Source organism: Dendronephthya gigantea, unplaced genomic scaffold (assembly GCF_004324835.1).
Source record: "Dendronephthya gigantea isolate DGI-Jeju-01 unplaced genomic scaffold, DenGig_1.0 000248F, whole genome shotgun sequence".
Taxonomy (NCBI): domain Eukaryota; kingdom Metazoa; phylum Cnidaria; class Anthozoa; order Malacalcyonacea; family Nephtheidae; genus Dendronephthya; species Dendronephthya gigantea.
In genome coordinates, this window is record NW_021163258.1 from 1 (window position 1) to 14441 (window position 14441).

The 14441-nt window shown below is 35.5% G+C and overlaps 2 protein-coding genes across 3 annotated transcripts; both read left to right on the forward strand.

Annotated features, from left to right (window-relative positions):
* The first annotated feature begins 25 nt into the window (after positions 1-25).
* Positions 26-7913, forward strand: LOC114540713 (abl interactor 1-like). Of its 2 annotated transcripts, XM_028560838.1 has the most exons (6): positions 26-547; positions 5309-5471; positions 5846-6244; positions 6679-6735; positions 7272-7370; positions 7470-7912. In XM_028560838.1, exons 1-6 carry the CDS (start codon positions 212-214, stop codon positions 7580-7582), a joined length of 1167 nt encoding a protein of 388 aa, XP_028416639.1. In that variant the 5' UTR covers positions 26-211; the 3' UTR covers positions 7583-7912. The 2 variants fall into 2 exon arrangements, with proteins under 2 accessions (XP_028416639.1, XP_028416640.1); XM_028560839.1 differs by lacking the exon at positions 6679-6735 and having other exon boundaries at positions 7470-7913.
* A 752-nt stretch (positions 7914-8665) lies between these two features.
* LOC114540708 (endoplasmic reticulum junction formation protein lunapark-B-like) lies at positions 8666-14369 on the forward strand. Its single transcript, XM_028560833.1, has 12 exons — positions 8666-8850; positions 8973-9014; positions 9522-9709; positions 10134-10192; positions 10635-10675; positions 10914-10997; positions 11084-11141; positions 11576-11740; positions 11968-12032; positions 12612-12720; positions 12917-13084; positions 13244-14369. Exons 1-12 carry the CDS (start codon positions 8824-8826, stop codon positions 13324-13326), a joined length of 1089 nt encoding a protein of 362 aa, XP_028416634.1. The 5' UTR covers positions 8666-8823; the 3' UTR covers positions 13327-14369.
* Positions 14370-14441: the final 72 nt, after the last annotated feature.

Sequence of the window (14441 nt, forward strand, 5' to 3'; positions counted from 1 at the left end):
ATGGATTTTTCTTGCATAATTAATTTTGACTCTCTTTTGTCACATTGTTCGATTTATCATTGACTAAATTCTGAAAAATTGACGAAAGTCACGGGACGTTCTTTTATCAATTTGGGGATTGCATGGGATAACTCGTGTACACACCCAGGGTACACACGAATCCTTCGAAGTTCGAGCACCAAAAGTCCAAAACAACATCAAACCATCAAACATGGAGGAAGTGAACAGAAATATTGCAACAATTTTTGAACAGAACATTCCAAGTGGCAAGAAAGCTCTTCAAGATAGCCATAAAAATCTTGCTGAAATCGCCGATTATTGTGAGCGACAATATATATCGGTGAATAATACGTACAAAAGCAACGATAAGACGAAAGCTTTGGAAGAAACACGAGCAGTTTTTGCCGAGACGAAACAGTATGCGACACAATCTTTGGCCAGTGTCGCTTATCAGATTCATGCGCTCGCCGCAAGTGTCCTCGATTTGCTTGATAATCAAGCAAGTCAACTTAGTCAAATGAATTCTGATATCAGCTATATTTCCAATGTAAGTTTTTTCCAGTTTTGACGATTGCTTATTTATCATTAGAATTGAAATCTCATTCGAATTTCGATTGAACACCCGATTTTATAATACTCCTGATCATGAGTCCTGAATTAATCTCTGACTAGAAATTTTTTAAATTTATTTTATAGCAGTACGTTTTAGTGCGATACGAGCAACATTCAATACACATTACTAAAAAGCCAATAAATATGAAGCAACACAGCAGCTTTATTTGCATAATGTACAGTTGAATCACTTAAATGAGTTGATATGAATATGATAGTATGGTATAGCAAATATTGTACCTCACAACAACTTTTCCAATCATAGAACTTGTTTTATACCATGTGACCATGCAAATACCATGCCCTGGACAGCTTGTACCCTGGCTGTTTTCATTGGATATGGTATTCACTTAAATATTTACCATGCTGAGCAGAGTATTTTAAAAACTTTTGAATATTTCTCGGCATACTCAGTCCATTAATGTCTAAATTTATCAGTAAAAATGACAGAATCTGCAGTTCAACGGAAAGTAACCAAAGTCAAACAAGAAATAAATTAATATTAAACAATACTTAGGATGTGGCAAAAACTGCCATATTAGCTTCAGTATAATATACTAGTTATATTAGACCTTGTTCTTGGGACCTACTGTGCTATAGGTGAATTGTAGATCTGGATGAAAAGAGGAAAAAAATTACCACAGGTGGTAAGAGCATACTAAAATTAGTACAATTGGCATTTACATTTGGAGATGTGTAACTATATGTGATAATTTGTATATATACAAATTTTGCCAACTTTACATAAATATATTTTCCGTAATTTAAGACACTTATGCACAAGGCTATTAAAAGACCACATTAGGTATATTCCTCACCAGATGATTTTCAATATTCCTTCATTTCCTTGGTCTTTAGAGACCTAAAAGTTAAAACTGGTTTTTCAGATAAAAATTAGATGACATACCAACTATTGCCACTTTCCTTTATACAGTAAAAACAGCCACACCCGTCCTATTGTATTTTGGTACAGACAAATTACTGGTATTTTAGGGTGTTTAAAGAACTTTGCATTCAAGTATATCATCTGACTATTACATCTGACTAGCATGGGAAATGCAGTTTCACTGCTCTATTCCTAATGAAATACTCTATTTCAATTTAAAATATGATCGGTCTGATCATTTTGAAAAGCACGCTATGACATTCTTGCAAAATGCAATTTAAACCACTGAATGTCAGATGAAATATTAATACAAAAAAACCCTTCCATTTTACCTCTTATCCTCAGATACATATTTTTGATAATACCAACATGATGGTTCTGAACCCTATTAAATTGTCTGTTAATAGAACAGTGATACAACTAATGTCACCTCACTCTTCATGCAATAATCAAAACTTATATAGGGATTGTGATTATGTTAGGTAACAATGTCAATCTAAATCTAAATTAATGTAATGCAGTGTAACCAAGGGACAGTGTGGCAGTTATAAATGTGGTATTTAACTGCATAAGACTGGTTTTAAGTACCATTTCCCCCTAATTCTTGTTGAATTCGTTGTACTCCCCCCCCCACCCCTCTTACATAGGCTATAATAAATGTTGAGTGATCTCCAATACATCAATGGAAATCCAATCAATTGGATTGATTTAGGATTGTCTTTACACTAACCATGAGCTGTAGTATGAACATTTATAATTTGGATTTTATTTCCCCCTTTTTGCAATTTTATATTTATATTGGTCTCTGGAAGATAATGTTAACTTTTAAGAACTAATGACAGTGTCTACAGGGTAATAAAACACAATATGCAACGTCCTGCATTAATTGTTTTAAGACAATGCAATTATGAATACTGAAGTATGCAATTACTTTCACGCATCTCATTTTTTAAGAAAACGGGTGTACATACTTCATTATTTTATGTCACTTGGCACTCAAATCTTAGACCACACACCGATTTGAATTGTTAGATAAAACAAAAACTTCGGGATGTTGAAAAAAAAAAGAATAATAAATCGCGTGACCTGCGAATGTTTTAAATAAGGTATGCTAATTGCTGCAATACTTATAGCAATTAAAAGTGTTGCAGATTTGGCAAGATTGTATCCTTATCGTAGTTGTATTCTTGGGTTTCATGTGACGTCATAATTCCAATAGGGTCATCTCGAAATCGAGACACAGGAAATTGGAGTGAGTTAATTGTTCACTGTACGTGTTGCCTTTGTGGCAAATATACGCAATTTCGTATCATTTGCTCACTCCTCTTCAGCATAAAGGTCGAAGCAATTAAGGTTGACCCTACTCAAATCACTTTGAATACAATACGTGGAACCCACTAATTCAATCTTCTTTGGAAGCCCCTTTCCAGTCTCTCGCGCAGATTTGTCAAAATATCTGTCTGACAACATTATGAGAATTAATGGCAAGCTATGCGAATGGTTTTCCAGATTTATCCTATGATCAAGCTTTTGTAAAACCATGAGCGATCCCTCTGCAAATTAAGCCAAAGACGTGAAGACGTGTTATCTAAGAATGATTTAACAATAGTTTTGAAGATAAAGATCATACAAACTAGCAAAATTGTTAAAAATCAAACAAATACTGACCGTTTAAAGAACTCTTACATTATTCCGTCAATTACTGTCATAAAAAATGCAAATTTAATGACACGTTTTGAGGTTATTAGGAGACAAATCAAAGTCTGAACATAAATTGTAGATCATACACATGCACGCAAATGTGATCAAAATAATTTCGTGACACAAAATACTTTTCATATTCAGGATTATAATTCGGATTTTATGTTCAAATTTTTATTATTGTTATTGGTCTCCGGAAGATAACGTTAACTTTTATGAACTAATGACTGCAGTGTCTAAAGGGAAATGAAACACAATACGCAACGTTCTGCACTGATGGTTTAAAGTCAGTTCAATTATACATCTCATTTTTTCTGAAAAAGAGTGAGTATCAGTACTTCATCATTTTATATCACTTGACACTAAAATGATAAATCTAGGACACTTTAGACCACACCGATTTGTATTGTGAGGTAAAACAAAACCTTTCGATAAAGCACAACTTTAAGATGTTGAATAAAAATAAATCGCGTGACCTGCGAATGTTTTAATAAGGTATGCTAATTGCTACAATTTTTCTAGCAATTGAGACCAGAAAATGTGAGTGTTGCGGATTTGGCAAGATTGTACGTGTTATCTAAAATTTTCGTGTCAAATGAGGTGTAACAACTGCCTAAAATAGACAAAAACATTTCTCGACGTTTCGACCTTCCGTCCGGAACGAAGGCTTTTGGGTTGAAATATGGAGAAGTGTTTTTGCCCATTTGCCCATACCACATTTGTTTGTTCTGGTTATATTGGTACTTATCTAAGAATCGTTTAACTGTAGTTTTGAAGATTAAGACCATCTAAAGTGGCAAAATAAATCAAAATCTAACATTAAGAACTGACAGTTTTAAAAACTCTGATATTCGTCACCAAAAGTGCAAATTTAATGACACGTTTTTGAGCTATTTAGGAAACAGACCTGTATGTCTGAACGTAAACAAATGTGACACAAAATTATTTTAGCATTCAGATACCTCTGACTGAATAATAATGAATACTCTTTCTGCATGTTGCGAACGTTTAATTGTGTTTAGTATCGTGTATACAGCATTACGCATATAGCTTCACAGGGGGGTGGAGGGCGGTGAGGGACAAGGGGTCAATAGACAAATTAGGCATTAGCCATATATCAATATTGTACATATATCAATATGTTCCCCCTCAATCAACGTTCGATTGACGCCCATGAATTAAGGTAACATAGTCGATGCTTTTAGTTAGCCGGGTTCTAATACATGTTAAGTACATGTACAGTAGTTTATTCCTGACTCTTGATTTTGTCCTTAATATTATTTGACATATAAGTATCTACGGGGGTTAAAAATGGAAATACCACATGTTTCATGAGGGACCCATGTGGTATTAAATAGTTATCAGTACTAAAATTAAAGATTACAATTATTTAGAAAAACTTAGCTTCTTTCCGCGCCTAAGTGCGCATATGAGCAATTAAAACTTATAAAGAATATTTTTTTATGAATGTAAAGGAAAGTAAATTCTTCTGTATTCAATACTCAAGCCCCTTTCAATGTCTACTCGCACGATCCAATTTTGTTGTATCCACTTCACTTTTGACGTATGAAATATAGTCGGCAATTGATGAAACTGTTGTGCATTGATATACATTAATTACATTAATATACAGCTGATATACATTACAAGACAACAGACTATAGCCCCGTTTACACTACAGTCAATTTATTGGCACGGCGCGTACCCATACCCAATTTTATTAGTGTTTAGGCTATCAATACAAAGGCCGGGCACGGGTACCCATTTTAACCGTGCCGTGCCGATAAATTGAGTGTAGTGTAAACGGGGCTTATAAAACATCCATCAGAATTGAATTGGATCGTGCGAAGAGACCGTTACATTGCACTTGATTTATTGGCATGGCAAGGCTAAAATGGGACTATAAAACATCTATCAGAAGTGAATTGGCCATATTGTGAACAGACCTAACAAATATTACATGCACGATATACTTTTGACTTTCCCTTTTGGCACGCTGTTCTTTTTTCTTTACTTTTTTTCATGTTATTAAAATGCTATAGGTTTTTTTTGGGGCTCGACTGTTATTTGTGCTTTCCCACTATGCTATAAAAAGTAACATCCATTTAGGTCGTTCATGTGCACAAGGAAAAAGTAGCCCGTAGAGAGATCGGTGTCCTGGCATCAAGCAAGAACACAACACGAGGACACAAAATAATCGCTCCTTCACAGAGAGAACAACCCAAACGTTACCAAAGACAGCCGATTGACTACAATGCACTAGATGCAGTCGGTAGGTGGAATGTCTGACTACAATGCACGAGATGCAGGCGGTAGAAAGAAGATCATCTTGTGGTATAGTGTCTAGCGGAAATTGACAAGGACGCTTACATGTAAACAATATGAACTTATTTGTCAGTAATCTAGCAACCCTGTTTTATATAGGTCTATATTGCTAAAGTCAGAGTTTCCACAATAAAGAAATTTCCTTAAAAATGAGAGAGAGAGGGAGGGAGCAGTGTTGGATATATCATGCTATCTTTCAAAAGTTCTTTGTCTCTCTCATTGTCATTCTATCACCCTATGAGGACAGTCAAATGTAAATAGGTTGTGGAAACCGTGCTAAAGATTTAAAATTGAGCGTTATTTTTATTCATTCTATTTGAGGTCACGGTTCCAAGTCTGCTACAGCAGAACCAAAGCGGAATCCGTCTGTACGTAGCAATCAACGATCAACGGCTGTACCCAACACGCCTACAGCACCTCCCACCGCACCAAAGGCGGTTACTACAGGCACTCTTCGAGTTCGAACTAAGAACCAACCACCCCCAAGTGCACCCCCACCCCCACCTGAAGTTCCAAAAATCCCAAATGGGGGATACCCCCCTCCCTCTTTGCCAAATGTTGCCCCACCCCCGCCACCCATGATAAACCCACCAGGCTCCCCTGTTGACTTGCCACCACCACCCCCTCCAATACCTGCAGATTTAGAACCTATGTCACCAGGTCCACCACCACCTCCCCCTATGACGCTTGATGTGGATGGTAATCAAAATGCTTTGCATGGTAATGATTTAATTATGTTTTGGCGATGAATGATCGGGATTACCGGTAATGCCAATACTCTGACCTGAAATTATATTACGCTCACTATATACATCTGTACGATTTACTGATAGACAGTTGATCCGTACTTTCTTTAGTTGAAACAATAGATTAAAGCAGATATTTCATTACTTTCTGCCAACTATATAGTTGTTAGTTTGGGTAAACACCAACGTCAGATTGAAATTTAACAACTTATGTATTCATTCAATTAATCTACACTAAACCTAACAATCTTCGCGTAAGTATTCTCTTGATATATATCACTAGTGCTCTGACGGTTTCGTGTATCGTGAATAATCGCATCAACTAACTCAATAATCGCATCAACTAACAAACGTCAACTAACAATCGTACGTATATGCATTCACTCCCGTGTTACAATTTTTTTCCAGAGTTCCTTCCACCACCGCCTAGTCCTTTCGCAAATCAGGGAGAGCCGAGTAGCTCAGGTTTGATACAATTAATCAGCTGACGCCTAAAATTAGGCTGAATAATCCCTGTTTCCTCACTTTTACCCTTCATTCTTGTTGTACTATTACTCTTTCTATTCGTGGGATATATTGATATTTACAAATATTATATATAGATCTGATCCAGACCCTTCGATTACATTGACATAATACACAATTCCCACCAAAGCCCCGTTTACACTACATTCAATTTATCAGCACGGCACGGCTAAGAATATACTATGTATGATAATATCTAACATCTAAACCACCTACATGCATCTATGCAATTCATCTCTAATTATCGAATAAACCTATTTTTCATTTTTTCATTCAATTAACAAAGAACCATAATTGATTAATTTAGTGCCTCTAGGGTCATTTTCTATATGTTCTTTGTCACCATTGTTTTGCGTATTTCATTCTCTGAAATCTTTAATTCACGAGTGCTTTGCAAAGTTTCTCTGATGTATTTTCAGAGCAACTTGATTGGAAAACTAAACTTAGTCGATTAAATTGGAATTATTTTGTCGCAGGTGAATTCAGTCCATTACCACCGCCACCCCCACCGATGCCCGATGCAGATCCTGCGCCTGCCCTCCCGGCTTGGGTTCCTGAAAACTACGAGGAAAAAGGTGGAGTATATATGGATAGTTGTATCAATCCCTGTGTGAAAATAGGGACGATAAGTACATCAATGTTCTCAACAGTATATGCTTTTATCTCGTATATAGTTGTCAGTATTTATGATTACGAAGCAACCAGGGACGATGAATTGTCATTCAAAGAAGGGGAAATAATCTATGTGTTGAAGAAAATAGCGATGGATGGTATGAGGGAGTCTTAGATGGCATGACTGGGCTATTTCCAGGAAATTATGTGGAAATTACCCTATAAACGGTTGCAGTCATTCTATAATTATGCTCTAAATTAAATTCAATCTTTGTTTTAATGAACATGTTATCTATCAATCCACTAAACTCTTAAACTTGGCTGTAAATGCTGACTGAAGCGTAATACTTGTAATGTGATTTTGCATGATTTTTTATGTGAATTCTAGCTAATATACGAATTAGATTCAGAGTTGAGTTATGATGTTATAAAGCTATGAGTTAGATGTCATATGTATAGTTTCAATAAATTCTTTAGACAATTACTATATAGACTTTATATAGTGATTAAACCCAAGTTTAAACCTACCTTGCTGCCTATAGATAGTACCTTCGCAGTGCAATATTTGTCGAAATATCCTAAGCGAAAGTCTAAAGTAATGCTCACTACGAAACAAAAATGTACCAACACCCAATAGGCAATACGATTAAACCAGGAAGACTTTAAATGGAAATGCTATAGCAGGCCGGCAGACATAAGAAACTTTGTTTAAAAAGGTCTTTCAAACAAATTTAAAAATTTGAGGACTGGGAAGGCTTTGCAGGCCTGCTGCCGAAAGAGTTCTCGCTATACGATCTATAGCTGCGCAGAGCTTTGTTCAATATGAAGAAACATACACCAAGAGAAGGGTGGACACCAGCATTACGTTTGGCTGACTGTTGCAATATTTTGAACTATACTGCAGGGGTCGGTTGTATCAAGCCCGTTTAGCTTATACGGTGAATAAGTTCAAAATAAATGTTTTTGACCTTAATACAAAGATACTGTTTACAACTGAGGCCAGAACAGGCGTCTTGTTTAATTTTGACTTACCCACCGTTTAAGCTTAACGGGCTTGATACAACCGGGCCCAGCACTATACTGGTCCATATCCTGGTATATTCGACATTCACTAGGTTTTACCGTGTCAGTCTGTTTTTATTATATGGCTTTTTACTTTTTAAAACGGTTTGTACTTTGGTTGATTCTAGACTTCTAGTTTTCAATTTTTTCCCTGTGGAAAATGCCTGCGAACAGGCGGTAGCAACTGGTGCCGGAAATTGGATTATTGGAAATCTCAGGAAATGTGCAACATGGCGAATATTAGCGTCAAGAAGTGAAAGATCAAAGTGATATTAAATTTGAAAACAATGCTCGGACAGACAGGAATATACCCGTTTGGACATATTAATCTGTGATCGAGGTTTTAGCCAAATAATGGGTGCCATTCTCAAACGATGGAGGGTAAGTTAGAGTTTTTTTCAGTAAAATAGATTAAGCAGATCTACATTTGGTGATTTGGAGTGTGGCAGTGCTTGTGCTAAATTTTTAATCGTGTTTTTCACGTACCCTGTATTTGCTCACAGCGTGAGGAATCTGCTGAAAAAGAATTGGAGTCTTTGCAAGAGGTATTCCGATGCAATTGGTGAATTTGAATAAATATCTTTATTAACTTATATTGTAATATTTTGCTGATCTGTCATGAAGATGTCAGCCACTTGTCCATTAGTTCCCTTTCATCAAGTGTTTGCTTTGCTAAAATTATAAAATCATTCAGAAAAGACCTCTGCATGGTTTAATCGATATTTAAGAAGGCTGCTTCGAAACCAAATAGTATTTACTCATACTGAGTCATGCAGTATCATACACAGTAGTCTTTGTTTAGAGGCTTATTGTATGACTGGGACAATTTTTAACAAGTCTGTTTTGCCTTTGATAATACTGTAGGGCCTATAGCAAACAATGTGTAATGTAATATGCATAGAGAATGATATTTAATTTTAGCACATTTAAACTATAGATTCCTTTCATTTTCATTACTCGTTACTCAATATGTTATATGGGAAGTATATTGAGACTTTGACTATGTTGTTACCATCAATGTTGTTACATACTAACTATTCAATTGTTTATAGCAACTCCACAAACTCGAGTCTGCCAGACAAAAAGATGAACAGTTCTATCAACGATTCATTGGTCGTCTAATGTTTTACTCCATTATGCTGTACATTGTATCAGCTGTGGTTATGTATTTCTACTATTTTCCAAAGCAGTGGAAAGACAGAATTACAAGAATTCTCCCATTATTGATTTTCCCCCTAATGTATGTGCAAGTAAATGCAATCTTGAGTATAACTATTATTAAACAATGTGGCTTGCACTTGATATTCTAAAAGGCTAAAGACAGGGAGAAATATAGATTATAAATCTATATATCTTGTGTTTCAAATCGAAGGTGCCCTAAATATAAACCACATTAGTGGTGTCCTTGCAGCTTTGCATGGCAGTCAAACTATCCCTATACATATTTTTAGCTGCCCTTTTTATTAAGTGCCCCTTGAGATTGGTGCCTCCAATCTGTGGATGCTTCCTACATAAAAAAAGATAAACTAGATGTACACATTAATCTGTAGCCTGCATGGCAGGCGGTAATCCTATGCTGCTCTTTGGTCATACCAAATTAGCCAATTTGTGAAAAAACAACATCTTAAACTGGCCTCATACATGTTGGTCTGTTGTTTTCTTAGAATTTATGGAGTAAGGAGAACACTTATGTATGTGTTTAGTACAAGGAAAAAGAAAAATGGTTTGTTAACAAATTATGCATTTATAGTATAATATATCATAATCATATTTTTGTCTGCAAGGATGCATTTATTTGTATTTCATTGTAATATGATCAGGGCCATCCTCAGGATATTTTACAGGGGGGGTGTAAGGTGATCTAAACCGACTGATTGACGGACTTGTACCGACTACACTCTGGATGAAACTTTGTCAAGTTTATATTGGATCAGTCTATAGTATCAAAAATATTTTTGTCTGCCGACTAAAATAGCAATTTTACCGACTAAACCTAGGAATAAACTTTCTGGGGGGGTGTGACACCCCCCTAAACCCCCCCGTAGCTCCGGGCCTGAATATGATACTATGAATTATTGATAGGTAAATGTGCTTACTCATGATATGCATTAGAATATGCATACACTTTCTTATGTCAATGCAGTGATGTTGTTTTTTTCTTATAGCACAAAAGCTTGAAGAACTTCGATCTAAAAAGCAAAAAATTGTGAGTACACCACACTTTCCTTTCTCTACATACATATGCCTGAATAATTTTTAAAAGCTGACTCACACATACACAATTGTGAGCAATTACAATCATTGCCCACAATATCTTTTGAATTGATTAGCAACATGAAGAGAGAGACAGGAAGTACCATTTTAACCCCAATTTCATCTATAACTATTATATATAGATTGTCATTTTAAATATTGTTGTTCATCTCAATTTCATTGTTCTTAAGATTGAAGATGTAAAGGAAAAAGAAACCTACAAAAAAGCAAAAGAAATACTAGAGAAGTTTGACCCTGAAAACAGTCTTGTGAAGGTTAGTTAAATATTGTTCTATATATAGTGTTCATCAATGTCAATGTTAAATAATAACACAATATATGGTATGCTCTCATCCTGTAGAACGATGCTAAGCAAGACACCAATAACGGAAAAATGCCTTGTGTCACTCCAGGCACTGGTAAGAAGCATGCATAGAATTATATTATCAAATTCTAAATGAATTGAGCAATTTTTCTAAATAGCAGACCCAGTGTCATTCTTGAGGAGGTATGTAAATGCATACAAATATGTCACTTTAGGTCTTTTCCACCACAATCAAAGACTCTATTATTTAGATTTGATTATTTGTACTTATTCATTGCCAAAGGTGAGGTGAATATTGCTGAAATTATGAAGTCAGATGATTATTAGGTGATAATCATGCAGAGGTTGCTTGACCAATCAGTGCCTGCAATTTCCAATAATTTCTTTTGTAATTATACCAAAATGGGTTAACATCACGTTGTGTACATAGAGCATCCACTGGCCATTAATAACTATGTTTTGAATAAAATGCATAAAATTAATATGTTGTTTAAGCATAAAATATATATATATACTTTTCTATCATAGAAGTTAGACAACGAAATGTTCCCAGAGCTATGTCGACACCCAACTCGTCATTTTCTCAAAAACCAGTTCCCTTTTCTGCAACACCTAAAGTACAAATGATGTCCCCACTGCGAGGAATGAGTCCTGCAATGCAAAGGCAATTCTTCATCAATAACATGCCTCCTGGTACGTTTCTAAACCCAAAATAATCTAATAGTGAGAACTAGCACTATGAGACACAATACTGTCTCCTTAGCCCAGCATGTCCTCCGTTAATATCAGAAACTGAAAGAATTCTTTAATTTCCTTAGGTAGATTAGAAATTTAAAGTATTTGCTTATTGCGTGGTAAAAATAGATACAGTAGATCCGTTACAGGAATCCATTTTGAATATTTATGTGCATACTTCGTAGGAACTCCTCCTGGTCCACCACAGCCTATACCAGTTTTACCAAAAGAAAGAACGATGGCTGATAAGGTAGTTATGAGAAGTAACCGATTCTACAATTCGTTGACTAGCCTATCCCTCAAATCCAGAAGTTATGTTATCAGGAAGAAATAAAATGATGCATAATACACTAGCAAAAAAAGATTCAAAGACTTACAGTCGTCCAATAATTTTGTCGATACTACCTGATGATACTACCTGCCTGATGCCCATGCAGTTAAAACCATGTCGTATAAGTCTTTAAGAAAACAGCATTAAATTCGAATAACTAAAAAGGTGTACGACATCAAGTTTTCGTGTTCAAACATCTTTCCAATGATCTTAATACTCATTATTTGTGCTAATCTGGACTCTGCTTACGCGGTAGTGAATAAAAGTGGTGGCTATATATGTATTCTTTGTTTGCATGCATTACAATTTTACTTCAAATCTGCTTTTCAAGAGAAAAAACTAAGTTGTTCTACTTTTCTTGTTTATTTCTTAATTAACTTCTTACCATGTTTTGAGAGATCAACTAAGATGTTACTAATTGCAAACCACCTATATATTTATACAACTTTGCATATATTCCTATATAGTAAGTGTAAAAGTATATTCTGATTGAATTAGTTCGTAGACTACCTCGTTGGCGACGGGCCCAGCAATCGTTACGCTTTAATATGTAAAGCATGTCACTCGCATAATGGAATGGCGCTGAAAGAAGGCTTTGAATATACAAGTAAGAATTTACGTTGCTGTGTATACGATTCACAACGGTTGAAAGTCTCTCGCATCGTGACTATCCGAGTTACAAAAACATTCTAACACCACATGTTAGTAACTTAACGTAATCCTAATCACTCGACTTTTTGCGTTTTAAATTAGTCTTATGAAAACATAGAGACTTTTAAAGTAGACTTTTTCTCATCCCATAGCATTCCGTTGCTGCTATTGTTACCAACTGAATGAAGCGAAAAAACAACGTCCTTCAGCTCCACCACTGGAGGGATTTTCTACTCCAGAACGAAAATTTTCCACAGATGATACAACTATAAATGAAGAACCCTACCATGAGACAGAAAATGTTGAAGAAACGATAGAAGGTAAAAAAGGTCATTTTCTGTGTATTAGTACTGCAGTGCAGTGCAAAAAAGTCTTTTATTCAACACGTTTTTGATTTTTCGTCTCCAATAAACTCCTTTTCCAAAGAAGACATTATATTATAAAAAAAGTGTATTTTAAACATCGCAATGCATTTTCAGATAACTCTGATAAGACCCTCCCGGAATCTTGCTCTGAAGGAAAAGAAGCGGAGAATATCCAAGCAGTCCAAGAAAACCTTTAATATTCATGCTGTTAAAAATCCTCAACGTTGCCGTAACACTAGCTTCAATTACAATCTTAATCGCGCCGAAAAATTGTCGTGCCATAGGAGATTCGAGAGAGAAATTGCACAATAAACATTTCAGATTTTCAGTCAGTTATTGATATTATGATCTGCTAAGAAAAAAAGTCAATGTTCTGTTTTGCGAAACAAAAGGAAATTTCACAATGACCGTCAACCATGTTAATTTCCTAGGCTATAACAGCAGCACTTAGCAGTATGAGATTGAACGACTTCTGCTTCCTGATCCTTTTTTTATATACTAGTAGAAGCGAATTATAACTCAGAAGACAGTGGTGTTGGTAAAGGTCTAGGCCCGCCCAATTTCAGGGAATTATCTGTAAGAGGAAGCCCTGTTGGTTTCTTTAGCCATTTGGCATGGACTTTCTTTCGCCTTTGCAAAAGTAACTCTATGGACAGAAAGTCGAAGTTTTGTCGTTATCGACTATATTTCGTCATAATTTGGAATACTGGGGCCGGTTGTATGAAAGCCGGATTGCGCTATCCACCAGATAGCGATTTTTTACCCGTTCTAGAAAATTTCCAGCTTTTAATGGAACCAACAATTATTAAAGAGGATCCTCAATTTATGAATACTAAGATTTAATCAAACAACGGGCGATTTTGAGGGGGTTAAAAAACCACTATCCGTTGGATACCTCTGCTCGATTACATGATATATAGATATAGAGAGGCGGTCTTGACTTTCTGACGTGTACACATTGTGTGGTGTTAGTCAATGTTTTTTATTATTTTATGTTTAATTTTAAGATATGTGTATTCGAACATATTGAACTGGTTGTGAAAGATTTCCAGAAACTTTAATATGGGTACGACCCAAAAAGATTCACATTATGTTCTTAGACTTTATTTATTTCACGAATAAATTATAGTATATTATCAATAAATATATTTCAAACTTCTGATTTCAAAATCGGACGTGAATATATTGAAAAAATGACATACAATATTTTTTCGCAATTAATATTCACTGTATCATGGGCCAACGAACCAATCAGATGCTTGTATTTGTGTTGTTATGCCTCGCCCCAGCGTCCGCGTTGTATGTCACGTTC

Bases quoted from the DNA above. Each gene is read 5' to 3' on its own strand.
- LOC114540713 (XM_028560838.1), top strand. From the start codon at position 212: ATGGAGGAAGTGAACAGAAATATTGCAACAATTTTTGAACAGAACATT. The intron at 6,245-6,678 runs GTAATGATTTAA...ATTTTTTTCCAG, and splicing joins TAATCAAAATGCTTTGCATG to AGTTCCTTCCACCACCGCCT. The intron at 6,736-7,271 runs GTTTGATACAAT...ATTTTGTCGCAG, and splicing joins GGGAGAGCCGAGTAGCTCAG to GTGAATTCAGTCCATTACCA.
- LOC114540708 (XM_028560833.1), top strand. From the start codon at position 8,824: ATGGGTGCCATTCTCAAACGATGGAGG. The intron at 9,710-10,133 runs GTATGTGCAAGT...TTGTTTTCTTAG, and splicing joins TTATTGATTTTCCCCCTAAT to AATTTATGGAGTAAGGAGAA. The intron at 12,033-12,611 runs GTAGTTATGAGA...TGATTGAATTAG, and splicing joins AAAGAACGATGGCTGATAAG to TTCGTAGACTACCTCGTTGG.